Source organism: Falco biarmicus, chromosome 4 (assembly GCF_023638135.1).
Source record: "Falco biarmicus isolate bFalBia1 chromosome 4, bFalBia1.pri, whole genome shotgun sequence".
NCBI classification, from domain to species: Eukaryota; Metazoa; Chordata; class Aves; order Falconiformes; family Falconidae; genus Falco; species Falco biarmicus.
In genome coordinates, this window is record NC_079291.1 from 62914986 (window position 1) to 62931356 (window position 16371).

A 16371-nucleotide genomic window follows, 5' to 3' on the forward strand; every position below is an offset into this window, starting at 1 on the left:
CTGGGCTTCCAAGGGCACTGGGTAGGCATTGTGAACAAAGTGCCAGGCCTCTGGGACAAGGCAGGCAGGCCCTGGGCAAAGGCCCTACCCATGGGGAAATGGGTTTAGGCCCTCAGCAGTGGGGACACAGCAATGGGAGTGTGAGTGGCCAGGAAAAGCCCGTGACGGTGCAGGTTTGGGCGGTTGTGGCGGGGCTGCCCGTGCTGCCGGGGCTTGGCTTGTAGCACGCTCCTACCTGGCAGGTGTCGATGCCACCCTGCGGATAGCCAGCACAGATGTTGTGGGTGTGGATGGCCCCTCTGTACCAGCCGCTGCTGTTACAGACCCCGGCATCAATGAGGTGGACCTGGGCCTCCTGCAGCACATACGCCGATCCTCCAGCTGTGAAGAGCACAGAAAGGAATGAACACCCAGCAGCTCATTGCCAGTTCTCCTTCCCTGCGTGACTGAAGCCCTATCCCGGGGCTTGGCTTTGCATGTGGGGAGGCGCTGGACCGCTCCTTCCTTTCTGCCTTGCTCTGGGTCAGTGGCTCACGCCCCCCTCTCTAAGAGGCATACGTCCCCACAGCCTGATTCTGGCTTTCGCCCCTGCCGTCAGGAAGAGCAACCTGCCTCCCCAAGCTGGCCAAGCTTGCACTCGCAACGTGACTACATTTTGGGAGCTCACCTCTTGCAGTCCTGGCACCCCAGCCACTGACGTAGCACTCTGTCAGCTCCGAGACTCTCAGCGAGGCATCCGGCACGCAGGCAAGCTGTACGTAGCTGTTGCACTGGACAGGCTGCTCCAGTTCCAGCAAGGCAATGTCGTTCCTCCGTGTGATATTACTGAAGTGCTGGTGAACCAGCAGCTGCTTGATGTTGCGCGCCTGGGCCTCAGGTCCCAGCTGGGTCAGCCGGGTGGCACCTACCACCACCTGCCACATGGTGATGTTCCTGGAAGGCAGATGGAGAGAGGGCTCAGAGGGAGCAGAGCCACATGCTGCAGCAGCACAGCAGTTGCCCTGCCTTCTGCTTGGCAAGGAAGAGAGGAAAGCAGTGCTTGGGAGGGTGCGACAGACCACGTGCTCCTTGGGCTCAAGCAGTGTCGAGCTGGAGGCTGCTGGGAAGCAGTGGCATGAGCCCAGCCTTCTCCTGAGCAGCCTCTCAGGTGGCTGCGGAGTGCCCAGGCACTGGGCGTACTGCAGGGCAACGGGACGGGAGCAGCACGTGCTTTTGCACTCAGGGCACCTGCTAGAGTGTGGGGCTAGCCCCGATCCCTGGTCCTCCTTACCTGGCCTCGATGAAGCAGTGGGCTGATGTGAGGACCCACTGTGGGCTGATGAGGGAACCCCCGCAGATGTGCGCCGTGCCTCCTTCCAAGGGAGCCTCGATGCTGACGATCCAGGGCCAGGCCCCTGGCTGGGCATCTGTGCCACCCACAATGCGCGACATGCCGTAGTGAAAAGCCGCAGGCCGAAGGCCGCAGGTGCCTCTGTAACCAGAAACTCCATTCTGGTTAGCTCCATGGAAGCTTGTGCCATTCCGGCTAAAGGCCAGCTGTCTTCCCTCCCCTCAAGGCATGGCCAGAAGGGCCGAGGAAACCCGTGGGGTGCGTGCCCGCTCCCCTTTCCCTGCTTTCTGCTTCAGCCCGTAGACGAGTTGTGCCGGCAGCCTGGGTGATGGCAAGGAGCTGAGCCTCCCAGATGGCCTTCAAGAGCCACTGGGGTGGCCATGGGGGACAAGCAGGACCCCTCCAGAGAAGCTCACAAGGGTTGCCCAATGTCCCTCCCAGAGCCTCGGCCACTTACCCACAGCTATCCCATGTGCCATGCACAGGACAGCACATGGCCAGCAGGACAACGAGGAGGAGGAGAACATCCATCACTACCAGCAACATGTGGCAGCTGCAAGAACGAAGACTTGTCGCCACCACTACGGCCACCGACAGAGTGCCCGCAGGATTCCCGTTCCTGGGGTACCCTTGGACACGGGGCTGATGTCACAGAGTGCCTGGTTCCAGGTGCTGGGCGTGGTGGCGGTGGGGGAGGGATGGGGGGCAACAGGAGGGGTTCCAAGCAGGACTGGAGGCGGAAGCTGGGATCGCACACCCCTGACAGAGCCCCACGCAATGCCCTGCTTGCACGATCAGGGTGGGCAGGCCCCGTGGCAGGCAGCAGCGCCTGGCTCCCAGCTCTGCCTGCTAACAGCTCACAGGGCAACACCCAGCGTGGCCTCGCAGCCTCTTTGGGGAGTTCCCTGCCGCCCTGCTCTCTGCAGCCCTGTGCCACCGGCTCCTTCCCAATAAACAGACACACAACAAAGAACACAATGACTACAGCAGCATGTGCGTGCTTGGGTGTTGAAGAGCCAATCTGTTGATGGCCATGGCAGCCAAGCAGTGCTCGGCAATCCAAATAAGCCAAGCACAGCCCAGCAACGTCAACCTTCCTGCACAAAGCACAGTGAAATGCAGGTGCAGCACACTCCTCACTGGCTATGTCAGCCACAGCAACGCGCTCTGGCAGGTGTCATATCCTTGCTGTCTGTGGGTTGGATTGCTGTTCTGGGCACCCACTGACCATGGCACTTGTGGCAAGGGCAATCAACGTGAAGCTCTAGAGAGAGAAGGATGCTCCTGCTCGCAGCCCAACGTGCCATTGTTCACAGCTTTGCAAGAGCTTGCATCAGTCTCACCTCGTCAGTCTGTCTTCTGCCGCTTACTGAAGGAGCCTTGCTCACTCTCCTGCTGGAGTGCAGGAGAGAAGCAGGAGCCAGGCACGTGCATTGCATTTGCACAGCAGGGCTAGGTCCCTGGAGGGTCGAGGGCAATGGCTTGAAGGTTGGCAGCCTCCAAGCTTGTGAAAGGTGCGGCAGCTCCCTGCTGCCATCCTGGCTTCTGTGGTGAGGCATAAGGCGCACAGCGGAGGGAGCAATCGGGTCCCGAGGAGGAGGACCACGCAGGCTCTGTCTGAAAGTGGAAGAGCTGCTCTCAAGGCCCTTGAGGTGCAGCAGGGCTTCCTAGGCCCCAGAACTGGCCTCCAAGCAAGCGGGCTCAAGGCTGCTTTGTGTTTTGAAAAGGGACCGGCAGCCGGTTCCCATGTGTCTGCTGAGAGCAGGCAGAAGGCGGCCTTGGAGAAGACAACTTGTCTGCTGGGGAAACCCTGCTCTTTCAGCACCGGTTTTGGCAGGTGGCTAGTGGGGAATGCCATCAGAGGTGGCCACACTTCACAGACGCTTGAAGGAAGAGATTGGGGTCATTTGGCGGAGAGGACTCTGGCAGGGACAGCAGTTCCCAGGCAAGCTCGTCAGTAATGGCACACAAGTCCAAGGTGACCTAGCTAACAACACCCAAAGACCACATGTGTTGACAGATGGGGCAAACCTGGGAGCAAAGGGGGGAAAAAATAACTGGGGTTGGCCCCGTGTCTGGGAGGAGAGCAGGGCTGAGAGAGGCAGGACTCAGGGAAGATGAGGGGCACGTATAAGCACGGCAAATGGAGAGAAGGGGGGATCAAGGAGCCGGTCACACAGAAGCAAAGTGCTGGCTGCCTTGCTTGCCTGAGCCCTGCGCCTAATCACCACAGTACCCACTGGCTTCTTTTGGAGAGCCACCCCAAAGCCCTTCCTGTGTGGTCCCATTCTGCACCTGCCACACGGTGGGTCCCCAGGCCTGGCTGCTAGCAAAGGCCGACGGCAAGACAGGCCACAGGCAGCCAGCACTTGGAAAGCCCCAGTGTCTCGGGCCAGCTGCTGCTGGGAGCCCTGTGCGCGTGCACAGCTCACTAGTGAACCTGAAGCTGGACGAGGTGACAAGCAAGAGGGGAGAGAGAGCCTCTCAGGCATGTGGATGGCCTGCGGTGTCAGCCGACGTGCCTGCTCAGCCCCAGCGTCCCCACCTTGCAAGAGGACCAGGCCTGCCAACCACTGGCCACCTCTCCACCTCCCAGAGGCAGGAAGGACTTGGAGGTGCTTGAGCATGCATGCCCTCAGCTGCTGCCCACCTAGGCATGCCCCCCCTGCGGGAGCTGCAGAAGGGCCTGCCTCTGAAGCTGCCAGGACCGTCCTCCTCTTGCTCTGTGCTTGGGCCCCGGCAAGCCATGGTGCTGCAGCTCCCAGCTCTGTTCCTACCCAGGACTGCAGGGCATGCCTCCAGCTGAACTGGGATCTCTGGAAACATGGGCATGCCCTTTGCTTCCTCTTGATCATGCAGTGAAAGGAGTTCTTATGGCTCTGCGGATGATGCTGGAGCATGCTCCCTCCCCAAACAAGTCTGGCTTTCTGTCCAGAGGCCTTAGGTGTTCCTCGTAGCACAGAGCGCAACTCCCCTGCACTCCTAGCAGGCTTGGTGCGGCAAATGAAGAGACGGGACGCAGCTTGATGCAAGCAAGTTGTCCGTTTATTAGTGATTTTCTTACACATATATACGTTTCTACCTTCTACATATTACACACTGATTGGTTAAATCTTAAGCGTAAAAAACACTGATTGGTTGATATTTAAGGCACACCGTTAAAACAATAGGAACTTATTGGTTTATCTTGACCTAGCAACAATTTCTATTCCAAAATTAGGGGGCTTCTTTCTACCCGGCTTTCTTGATTAACAAAGTTACTTATCGGCACTATGCGTTCCCTTATCTGGCTACTTGTTTCTCTGTCCGTCTGGTTGCCTCCTCAACTGTAACGGCTCAGGGGTCTGCAGTTAGCTTGTTCCTTTGTTCCCAGGGCTAGTGCCCTACAAGTTCTAACAAGTCTCTATTCATCAGGCTATCAGTACTTGGACTCTTGTCCTTGAGGCATTGTCCTACACCAGCCCTAACTTTAGCCTCCGTCTGCAATATCATGACCCTATCCACTACACTATAGTGGTTGGAACCACTGATTTTTTGCCCATTCTCACCTTGGGGAGCTCGGCGAGCATGATAGGTTCCCCAAAATCATCCAGTTTATATAACTCCGGCCCATACTTTAGTGGGGGAAACATCACGAACCTCTGTAGAAGTGTGGGCACTCCTTTCACCAAAGAGGGGTTATTTTGTCCTGAGATGGCCTCACTGTATGTTCGCTGCTACTACACCCACCTCCCTTCACCCTCTGGAGGTCACACTTTTAAACTGCTTTAGAGACTCGTCTCTTGTTCAATTCTGTCGCTTAGTCCTTCTTCACCTCTTTTCCTCACGGACAAACAGAACCGCGGACTCAGACTCTGCACTCACTTCGTACCAAGGTAGGTCTCAGGCACACACACAAGAGTCTCTCATAAAGAACCTGGCAATTTCTGTTTCACTGAGAATCCTGTCCGTGACACCAATTAAAATGTTACATGCCCGTCTGAGACCGGAGCGTGGTTCTGTTTGTATTCTCGGGAACAGAATGAAGACTCAAAATGGAGTCAAGAGCCAAGGAACTTTATTTGCCCAACAAGAAATACGTGAATGCAAAGGGGGAGTGAGAGTGACAGATTAAGAGAGGAAGGAAGGAAAGAAAGAAGTTAAGAAGGAAAGGCTTACAGCAACAGCTACCACCCCGGAGCTGCCGTGTCCCGACAGTCCGATACGTTTCCATGTCCGGTGGGGGAACGTTCCGTCCAATGTTGGTTCCTTTTTTTTATAGAGTTGTTACAAGCTGTTCTGCTTAACCACACCTTCCACCTGTCACCACTGTCACCGAAATTGGGAGTCAAACCTCTTAACACCATTGCAGCATTAGAGCAGCAGGCACTCCTTAATTGCAGCGCTGGGTGCTCGGTGGCATCTCCACAAATCAGGCACACCTGTGTAGGTTTTACTGTTACATTTATACAGAAAATTACAAGGTCATACACTCCCAATTACAATGATTGGTTAGTAATTTGCATATAATTGTTATATTTGCTGTGTCATCCTTTTCTGTTACTACGCTTGCACAGGGGAAGGGTCTTCAGCTGGGCAAGGGTCTACTTGACCTGTGGGCATGATTTTTTGGTATTATAATGAAGGTAGTTCACTTCAGGACACCTTAAAAGTTAGTTTTGTTGCCAAGTGGGACAGCTGGATATCGGCCTTGCCAAGCTGTCCAATAACTCATCCCATACACAACAGAACCTGGGCGCTCTGGTTGTGGTCTGAGAGTAAGGACTAAGCTTAGTATGGTCTATAGTATAGCACAGGGATTTCAAATAACAGTCTGCGATAACAAGCAGCACAGCGATTCATACCTCACTGGTCAATAAGTATTAATGTAATTCTATCATGAAGGTTAATTCCTTAGAATCAAAATCTTCTTGTAACTAGCTGTTACATAAACACAAAATATAGGAAGATTCAGTAAAATTTTGAGATAATCTGCACCACTAGGATAAAGTAATTGTGGTAGTGGGAGATCACGATCTCCTACTCAAATGCCCGCCCCCCCCCCCGCCCCGAAGAGGGGGAATCTCCCGCTCGGGGAGCATGCCCAGTCAATTTAAAATGAACTGCACCTTTAAATTGAAGCGAGAAAGCAACTAACCCACAATTAGTTAGTAGGTGTAGACTTTGGGCAGAACTAACCAACTTCACTGTATAAATATGTATTGTGAGTACAACTAAGTGTTAGTTAGGAGGAGCGATCCCCCTTGCACCCGGCGCCGCAATAAACATACCTGCGTTATAACTTATCGTGAGTTATAGAGTTTAATTCTGCACGTCACACTGGCCTAAAGCAGTGAGGGAGTCTGAGACGTGAGCAGCTCCTGGCTTCAGTTCAGCCCGCTGCCTTTAGCTTCCACTCAGGGTGGGGTTTGGAGCGGGGCCCCAAGATAACTCGGGCTGTGCTCCTGGGCATGACCCAGGGGGCACCCGCACCACCCTCTGCTCACCGGTGCCCTAGTTCCACGCTTTCTACCCAAATACAGCCCAGCAAATGCCAGCCTGAGTGGGGCAAGAGCATCCCACGAGTGCTGCCCTTGCTGCTGGCAGGGCTGATGAGCAGTTGGAAGGACAGAGAAGAGCAATACCACTCACACTCTGAGCATGGGCTTCCAGTGTGAAGAGCACCGTGCCATCCTGGCTCAGAACAAGGGGCCACGCAGACACCTGCCAGGGGCTTCACACCCTTCAGCCGATGCGTTCAGTAATCCTTGCAGCACTGTACTGTGTTACTCCACCGGGCTGGTTTTTTTAAACCGGTGTTTCACATTCACCTGGCAAACACCACCCCAGAAGCTCAGAGCTCTGTCCCCACCTCCAGCATTGCGTCTGACCTCAGCCCAGGGGGGTGGCTGGTGCGTGACTGCGGCTGTGGTGCTGTTTCCTTCAAAACACAGTTGCTTGAAGTTTTCTGGGGTTTTGCTTTTCATTCAAAAATAATGTAGGAAACAAAATCACTTGTTTAACACCAGCTGTCCTGGCCTTTTCTCTTTGCCGGGAGGACGATCCTGGCAGGGCACCAAGACTGGGAGCGAACCCCCCCATGCCACAGCAGCACCAGTGGGGACGGGAGGTGCCGGCAGCCCCAGGAAGCTGTGCCGAGTCTCAGCCCAGCCTGGAGAGGCCAGCGAGGGCTGGGGGGCTCCAGGCACAGCGGCGGCGCTGGCATGCCCCCCAGGGACGGCACAACCTCCAAGGAAAAAAGCGGAAAAGGCTCCAGCTGGGGCTACTCACCCGCTTCGGTGGTGCAGGCAGCACCCAAGGAGGGGTGGGAGGTGGGGGCTCGGTGTCTATAGGAGGTGGTGGGGGTGTTCATAGGGTGCAGCTGGGTCCCAGCATCAGCAAATGGGGCAGAGAGTGGGAGAGGGGCTGAGCTGGGGGCCATGAGCACCAAAGGCATCCTTTGCAGGATTTGTATCCTGCAAATGCCATTAGTCCTGGGGGTGCTTTGAAGCCCATTGATGCCTGAGCCCAGCCCTGGCGTGCAGGATGGTCCTTTGCTGGCTCTGCTCTGATGCCTACTGCTTTGCCCTGAGTGCTCCCAGTTATCCCAGTGCAGGTGGCACTGGGGGGACCCCAAATCCTGATGGATGTACCTGGGCACCCCCAAAGTGGTCCTTTAGCACCCATTTTTTCCCTGAAAACCCAAACCCACCGAGGGAAACATCTCTGCGGAGTGGATCCCTGGGGAATGCAGCGGGGTGGGCAAAGACGGGGTCTGTCACTGTGTGTGCAGGAGGTCTGGGGGCTTGTGTCATGCTCTCCCCCCCAGCATCCCCTGTGTACACAGCCACATGTCCCCAGCTGTGACACCCCCAGGCTCCCCCTGCCCCACTGCTTCCAGGGACGGCAGTTTCCCTGCCCGGTACCTCTCCACTCACAACACAACTTGAGACAGGTCTCAGCACACAGTGGGGCTTTCCCCCATCTGATAGGGAGTGGACTGGGGGCAAAAGGGGGCTGGGGAAAGCAACTCCAAGCCGTGGGGGTGGCATAAGGGAAAGGAGGGGACATGTCCCCCCAGGTTTGGGAGCAGGGAAGGGCTTGTGGTGTTTTGCTCTGGAGGTGGGGAGCACCAGCTGCCCTGGGCTGGGCAGCACGGCGGTCGGTACCTCCCTCTTCCCATCAATGGCAGCGCTGGAAGAGGGAGAGGGGGTTTCTCCAACAGGACAGAAGCAAACTGGTGCGGGGATGCTCATCCCTTGGCACAAGCGAGAACAAACCAGCGGGCTCCAAGTGGGATTCACTTCTGGCACTAAGCCGTGTGCGGCTGCTGCCCTTCTCCCTGAGGTCCCCATTCCCTACCATCTTCAGCAGCACCTGAGCATCATCATGACCCTGCTGCACCGCCCGGCTCCCCCAGACCCCCTTTGGGGCCATCGGCTCCCCTGGCAGGGGCCACGGGGGCCAAAAGTGGGGCTCGTGGTGGTCGGGGGGGTCAGGGGGAGCCTGGCAGCACGGGGCTGGCACAGGCCCTGGGAAGGGGTTGGACAGGGGCAATTTCCAGCAGCTCCTCTGGTGCCACGTGCCCGCAGAATAAGGGGTGCTGCCAGCCACCCCTTATGCATGAGGGGAAGATCCCAACCCAGAGCCACCCCACTCAGGCCACAGAGGCGCTGCACTGCCCGTCATCCTTTATTGCTACTGCCTTCAGCTGCTTGCTCTCCTGCTCGGTGGGGTGGGTTTGCTCGCGGACCCCCAGTCCCGCTCAGCTGCTGTGGTGCTGGAGTCACTCCGAAGGGGCTGGACGAGGAGCCCCGGTGGCGCCTGGCAGAGCTGCCCATGGAATGAGGCTGGCCTCTGCTCCAGCGAGGCCACGGTGCCTGGGGTCGAGAATCAGGGCTCAGCCCCCCTGCAGCCCTAGGGGCGGGCAATGGCTGTGTGCAGCTCTGCCAGCCCAGGACGGGGCAGGCAGCAGTGGCACCTGCCCGGCCAGAGACACCCTGAAACATGGTCCTGGCCCCCACCCTGAAGCAGACAGGCTGTAGTCCCACACTGGCCAGGGCTGCCCCACCATGGCCACCCACCTCACTCCAGCTCCAATGTGGGGACCAGTTGCCCCATGTGCCAGCCCTCCCCCTCCATCCCATTTCACCCGTCCCCATCCCACTCCAGACTCCATCCCACCCTGCCTGGCTGGGGGCATCGACCCCTGCTCGCCCCCACCCACTGGCTGACAGTAGGGTGCCCTCTCCCCCCCGGTACCCCAACAGACCATACCCAGCTGGCAGCTCAAGGACCCAACCCTCCGGGGCTGTGAGAGCAGGTGGCCGGTGTCCCGGGCATCCCTCTGCCTTGGGGACAGCTTGGCCTTGTCCCTCGGGAAGCCTGAAAGAAAGACCAGAGGGAGGCAGGCTGGGGGGCGCCAGGGTGAATATGGCTTCATGCCAACACTTCCGTCCCCTTGGCACCTGCTGGATCCCCTCCCCAAGCGTGCCTTAGCTGTACCCTCCTTGCCCACAATCACAGGCAGCTGCTTGTCCTGCCAGTCCCTGGGGATGCGGCTGTCTTGGCCCAACAGCTCCATCTTGTCGTGCTGAGGAGAGAGCAGCGTGGCTGACACATGGGGCTGAATTCAGCATCCCCAGGCAACCCTCCCACACCCAGCTCTCCCTGCGGAAACTGAGTCATGCATCCCTCCCAGTGCACAGCATCACCCTCCCAGCCTTGGTCGCCCCTCCAGATCCCTACCTTTGTCATCCCTACCTTGATGGGGCACAGGATAGGGGGCTGGAGTGGCCGTAGAGCACCCGGTGGGTGAGGCTGCTGCGGAGCTGAATTTTGGCGACTTATCTCACAGGAGGCACCTGATGCCCCAGCAAACCTGAGGTCAGGCTGAGACCAGGCACAGCTCATCACGTGGCTTCTGCACCACTGAGGCAGAAAAATGGGCTCGATGGGGCAGCGCCGGGCAAGGCTGTAGGACCCCACAGGCCTGGGGCAAGAACAGCTGACCCTCCCCAGCACATCTCTGCTCCCCTGCCCTGCCCAGGCACCCCCAGACCCTCTGCCCACACCCGGAGAAGAGCCCTCCCTTGCTGTGGTATGACATCCCCAGGGGCCGGGGATGGGTCCCCGTGTCCCCTACCTGTGGCCGTGATGCTGACGTTGCTACTGCTTGATGATGGCACCCGGGTGCCCAGTGAGGCAGGGGTCAGCGGCGGCAGCAATGGGATGGCCGTAATTCTCCTGGAGAAGGCAGGAGCCACGGGTGGGTGACAGGGGGCAAACAACCAACCCTGGCTCAAAGCAGCGCCCCAAAGCCCACAGGCTTGTAGCCAAAGGCATCCCCTGCCTGCTGCTGCCACGAAAGGGTCCCCACCCCCCCACAGGCACGTAGGGCTGCAGAGGGACCTTGGCAGGGTTGGTCCCCCCAGGCAGACACCCTCACACCTGTGGCTGCCCAGGGCGCGCAGGGGTGCGAGGGGAAGGGCGCAGGCTCCCATGCCTGCCATCCAAACCAGCCCTCACACCGCTTTCATCCCTTTGTCAGCGCTAATTACCCCCCTGCGCCTTGCCAGGAGAGCAGGTCACAACCCAGCTCCCCAGCACTGCATGTCACACCCCTGCTTGGGGAGATGAGCCGTCCCCCCCCAGCCTTGCTCCAGAAAGCCTCTGCACCCACTCCCACTTCTGGTTTGGGAGGGCTCTGTCCTGCACGTGCCCCCTCCTCCTGCCTCCTTTCATGTCAGGAACCTGCTACCGGTGGGAGGAAAAGGCACTGATTCCTGATCAGCATCCCCACACTTTGCTGGCTAAAGTGCTCTGATGCCAGGGTACCTCGCGAGCACCAGCTGGGATAGCTGGAAGGAACAGGGCGAGATGCCCAAAGCCATCCCCATCCCCACTGCACTCACCCAGCCGCATCATGGGCCTCTGTCGGCAGCACCTTCTCCTTGAGCTGCTCCAGCGTGTCCTTCCAGTGTGCCGTATTATCCTCTGTAATGTGTACCCTCGAGAACTTGGTGTGTGGGTTAGGAGGAAAAATCCACCGTGCATCCAGCATGGCAATAAACCACTGTCAGCTTCCTAAACTGTCCTTTGGCTCAGAGAGCTTTCTTGGTTATGATTTTCGGTAACAGAACATGGTGACCAAACGGGACCCGCTTTCCGGAATCTCGACAGACCAGAGAAATCGTGAGCACCGCAAGCACGCACCGGAGTAGTTTTGCCAGGGTTCTGAGATTCCCTGGCCAGGTGAATCTCTGTGACAGCTCTCTGGGATAACAGCGACATGGTCATAAACACTGAGGTTGCTTACAAAGAAGTCGTATCGCATTGCGGGTTGAAGTCCCCCTGGTGGGTCAGAGTCCCCCCGGGATATTTGAAGTGCACAATTGTCCAATCCATATGCTGTTACGCGGATGCCCAGAGGCCGGATTTTGCCTCACGCTCAGGTGAAACTTTGTTGGATTTTGTTTGCTGGATTTTGCCTCTGTCCAGTTTTGTTTGCAGGGTCTGGTTTAGGTATTGAGCGTTTATGATTTTGAAACTTTGTACACATGGGATCTGGTCTTTCTGCTAGATGGATTTGGTTCTTCAGAGTTCTTTTGGGTTGTTTATTAAGATGCTGGAGCAAGTTTTGGGGTGACCCCCCCACTCAGAAAAAATGGGCCGAATATTGTCATCACTGGTGGCCCTTGTATACCTTAGGTGATCAAGAGAAATGGCCTAGGAAAGGGAAGCATAATCTCCAATACAGCATGGCAGTTCATGTTCTTTTGGTACATGCAAAGGACAATGGGAAGAAGTCCCATAAGTGGGTTTGGTTTTTTGGCCTTGAGAAACAATCATGGAACAAGAAGTAAATAGACACTCATGATACTTGATGGTAATGTATTGATAATGATGGAGGGGAAGTTAATTATTAATTGCCTTGGTGTTGTTCTGCTTGTAGTGTTGGGAAAAGGAGTCTGAAAGGGGAGAATGAAGAAGAGGATGTGCAATTTCTGGTTTCAGGGCAGTGTTGCTGGTAATAGGGAGAGATTTTGCTGAAGGTAAAAGAATGGTGTTGGGGAAAGCTCAGGAAGAGGATGCGAGGATAAATGGCTTTCGCTGCTTTGTTTGTGGGGCAGTCAGAGCTGCCTCCCTGCCCACCCGGTGATCTCTGCTGCAGAGTTGCTTTGGGTTTCCTTGCCCACTCCGTTACGGAGCAGCCAGAGGCAGCAGGCTTCTGAACACTGTGGGATTTCTCCTTTCAGGTCTGGTTGATCTGAATGAGGTGGGCACCTGGGGGGCTGCTCCTATGCCAGCCTAAATGGATCTTCCCACGTGCGTGCAGCTGCATTCCAAAGAGCCAGACACGCACATACACACAGAGAGAGTGCCACAATGAATGTGAAGGGCAAAACAGATTGACACAGACAAAGCAATACCTTGACAAGTATCCCTGCAGATGTAGCCACTGCTTACACCCATGTGAATGCAGTCCAGGCCTTTCCTGGGTTTCCACATGTCCTGGTTTCAGCTGGGATAGAGTTAATTTTCTTCTTAGTGGCTAGTACAGCGCTGTGTTTTGCCTGTGATGTGAGAACAATGTTGATAGCCACACTGATGTTCTTAGTTGTTGCTGGGTAATGTTTATACTAAAGTCAAGGACTTTTTGGATTCTTGGGCCTTGCCAGCCAGAGTGCTGGGGGAGCACAAGAGACTGGGAAGGGACACAGCCAGGTCAGCTGCCCTGAACCAGCCAAAGAGGTATTCCATACCATGGGACGTCATGCTTGGTATAGAAAGTAGGAGGGTTAGCTGGGGAGGGATCGTTGCTCGGAGACTGGCTGCGCATCAGTCAGCAGGTGGTGAGCAGTTGTACTGTGCATCACTTGGGGGTTTTCTCCCCTTTTCCCTTTTCCTTTGGATTTTACCCCTTTCCTCCACCTTTCCATTTTAATTATTACTATTATCATTGTTATTACTGATGTTCTTACCTCTTTATTCTGTTTAAATTATGAAATTGTTCTTATCTCAACCCTCAAGTTTTACATTCCTTTCTGATTCTCCTCCCCAGCCCTCCGGATGAGGAGGAGTGAGCAGGCGGCTGCGTGGTGCTTGGTTGCCGGCCGGCATTAAACCATGAGACCAGAGGATGAGGCTACTGAAACAGAAACACAGCCTCACTCCCTGGATTCATAAGCACAGCGTGTTCGTAGATGCCTCAGATAACAGTCTAGAAATTAAGTCCATGTCATATGTGGGGCTCAAGGCCAAGGCTCCCTCACCAGTGCCTGGTGCAAGCCTTGGGTCTTTCTAGATCTGTGTTTCCTGGGCCCTGAGAGTCCACGTTCAAGTTCGCTTGCGCCTCATACAGATGCACACAGGGATCCCACCAGGAGCGGGCCTAAGGCAGTCTGTGCTTCCAGCTGCCATCCCCAAGGCCCTGAGCCCCGCAATGACCTGCCTTCCCTTGTTCCACTGCACCCTCATCCTTCTTGCTGAGCAGGCAGAGCTTCAGCCCTTTGCTGTGACCCTTTGTGCCCGACTTGTCTGCCTGCAGCCTGCTTCCTCCGGCAGGTGCCGGGCGTGGAAGTCCTGGCCTTGCACACGAGACTGAAGAGGACTGGCGCCTGGTTAGCCACAGAACTGAAACACTTTATTGCAGGGACTCAGCCAGCTGAGCTCTTCCGTTGAGAGGAGCGTGGGCAGGACAGAGCAGGCCTTTGACACTGAGGCTGCCTTTGCATCAGCAGGCATTGCCCCAGCGGGAAATGGTGGTGGTGGTGCGCTGCAGCCAGCCCTGGATCCTCTCCGTCCTGCTGATCAAACCTTTTCTCCTATTAGGAACTGCACCAACTTCTGCAGCCAAGAAAGGAAATCCCACAGCTTCTGCACTGGAAGTGGGCAGGGTATAAACCTTCCTGCTTCTGTTGGTGTTGGCCTGTGAACGGGGGTGGAGGTGAAGGCTGGCTGCGGCCTTGCCGTAGTCGCTACTGCTGTGTGCAGGCCCATCTGTTCCAGGATCCAGTTGTAGAAGTGCTGGGTGGAGGTGTAGACTCCGGGCTTCTTTGCTCTCGCACAGCCCATCCCCCAGCTGGTCAGGCCAACAAGCCAGAAGTAGTCAGCACTCTTGTCTTGGCACACAAGAGGCCCACCGCTGTCCCCCTGCAGCAGAGGAGAGAGGATGAAGGGGTTGTTGGGTGGCCACCGTCAGCCCAGTGGCTGGCTCCTTCCCTCTCATGGCACTTCCAGAGCTGTATTTAGTGGCCAGCCAAGCTCTGGAGAAGCTTTCCTGGGAGGGGGCGGTGGGCCTGTAAGGCAGGGCTCGCTCTTCCTGCGGCACGTTGGTGCTGCAGGTGTGTCAGGAGGCTGTGTCTGGCTTGGGATGGTGAAGCTCTGGGCTTCCAAGGGCACTGGGTAGGCATTGTGAACAAAGTGCCAGGCCTCTGGGACAAGGCAGGCAGGCCCTGGGCAAAGGCCCTACCCATGGGGAAATGGGTTTAGGCCCTCAGCAGTGGGGACACAGCAATGGGAGTGTGAGTGGCCAGGAAAAGCCCGTGACGGTGCAGGTTTGGGCGGTTGTGGCGGGGCTGCCCGTGCTGCCGGGGCTTGGCTTGTAGCACGCTCCTACCTGGCAGGTGTCGATGCCACCCTGCGGATAGCCAGCACAGATGTTGTGGGTGTGGATGGCCCCTCTGTACCAGCCGCTGCTGTTACAGACCCCGGCATCAATGAGGTGGACCTGGGCCTCCTGCAGCACATACGCCGATCCTCCAGCTGTGAAGAGCACAGAAAGGAATGAACTCCCAGCAGCTCATTGCCAGTTCTCCTTCCCTGCGTGACTGAAGCCCTATCCCGGGGCTTGGCTTTGCATGTGGGGAGGCGCTGGACCGCTCCTTCCTTTCTGCCTTGCTCTGGGTCAGTGGCTCACGCCCCCCTCTCTAAGAGGCATACGTCCCCACAGCCTGATTCTGGCATTCGCCTCTGCTGTCAGGAAGAGCAACCTGCCTCCCCAAGCTGGCCAAGCTTGCACTCGCAACGTGACTACATTTTGGGAGCTCACCTCTTGCAGTCCTGGCACCCCAGCCACTGACGTAGCACTCTGTCAGCTCCGAGACTCTCAGCGAGGCATCGGGCACGCAGGCAAGCTGTACGTAGCTGTTGCACTGGACAGGCTGCTCCAGTTCCAGCAAGGCAATGTCGTTCCTCCGTGTGATATTACTGAAGTGCTGGTGAACCAGCAGCTGCTTGATGTTGCGCGCCTGGGCCTCAGGTCCCAGCTGGGTCAGCCGGGTGGCACCTACCACCACCTGCCACATGGTGATGTTCCTGGAAGGCAGATGGAGAGAGGGCTCAGAGGGAGCAGAGCCACATGCTGCAGCAGCACAGCAGTTGCCCTGCCTTCTGCTTGGCAAGGAAGAGAGGAAAGCAGTGCTTGGGAGGGTGCGACAGACCACGTGCTCCTTGGGCTCAAGCAGTGTCGAGCTGGAGGCTGCTGGGAAGCAGTGGCATGAGCCCAGCCTTCTCCTGAGCAGCCTCTCAGGTGGCTGCGGAGTGCCCAGGCACTGGGCGTACTGCAGGGCAACGGGACGGGAGCAGCACGTGCTTTTGCACTCAGGGCACCTGCTAGAGTGTGGGGCTAGCCCCGATCCCTGGTCCTCCTTACCTGGCCTCGATGAAGCAGTGGGCTGATGTGAGGACCCACTGTGGGCTGATGAGGGAACCCCCGCAGATGTGCGCCGTGCCTCCTTCCAAGGGAGCCTCGATGCTGACGATCCAGGGCCAGGCCCCTGGCTGGGCATCTGTGCCACCCACAATGCGCGACATGCCGTAGTGAAAAGCCGCAGGCCGAAGGCCGCAGGTGCCTCTGTAACCAGAAACTCCATTCTGGTTAGCTCCATGGAAGCTTGTGCCATTCCGGCTAAAGGCCAGCTGTCTTCCCTCCCCTCAAGGCATGGCCAGAAGGGCCGAGGAAACCCGTGGGGTGCGTGCCCGCTCCCCTTTCCCTGCTTTCTGCTTCAGCCCGTAGACGAGTTGTGCCGGCAGCCTGGGTGATGGCAAGGAGCTGAGCC

At 57.1% G+C, this 16371-nt stretch overlaps 2 protein-coding genes across 2 annotated transcripts; both read right to left on the reverse strand.

Moving 5' to 3' along the window:
* Positions 1 to 545: 545 nt before the first annotated feature.
* On the reverse strand, positions 546 to 1445 carry LOC130147619 (acrosin-like). The gene is made up of 2 exons (XM_056335057.1): positions 1271 to 1445; positions 546 to 933 (listed from the first exon to the last, which is right to left on the reverse strand). The coding sequence occupies exons 1-2, from the start codon at positions 1429 to 1431 to the stop codon at positions 546 to 548; spliced, it is 549 nt and encodes a 182-aa protein (XP_056191032.1). The 5' UTR covers positions 1432 to 1445.
* Positions 1446 to 15240: 13795 nt separating this feature from the next.
* Positions 15241 to 16140, reverse strand: LOC130147620 (acrosin-like). Its single transcript, XM_056335058.1, has 2 exons — positions 15966 to 16140; positions 15241 to 15628 (listed from the first exon to the last, which is right to left on the reverse strand). Exons 1-2 carry the CDS (start codon positions 16124 to 16126, stop codon positions 15241 to 15243), a joined length of 549 nt encoding a protein of 182 aa, XP_056191033.1. The 5' UTR covers positions 16127 to 16140.
* Between the last annotated feature and the right edge of the window lie 231 nt (positions 16141 to 16371).

What these genes read in the sequence shown, in the direction of transcription:
- LOC130147619 (XM_056335057.1), bottom strand. Translation starts at nt 1,431, where the DNA reads ATGTCGCGCATTGTGGGTGGCACAGATGCCCAGCCAGGGGCCTGGCCC. An exon ending in CACTGCTTCATCGAGGCCAG is followed by an intron (nt 934 to 1,270) that starts GTAAGGAGGACC and finishes TCTGCCTTCCAG; the next exon opens with GAACATCACCATGTGGCAGG.
- LOC130147620 (XM_056335058.1), bottom strand. Translation starts at nt 16,126, where the DNA reads ATGTCGCGCATTGTGGGTGGCACAGATGCCCAGCCAGGGGCCTGGCCC. An exon ending in CACTGCTTCATCGAGGCCAG is followed by an intron (nt 15,629 to 15,965) that starts GTAAGGAGGACC and finishes TCTGCCTTCCAG; the next exon opens with GAACATCACCATGTGGCAGG.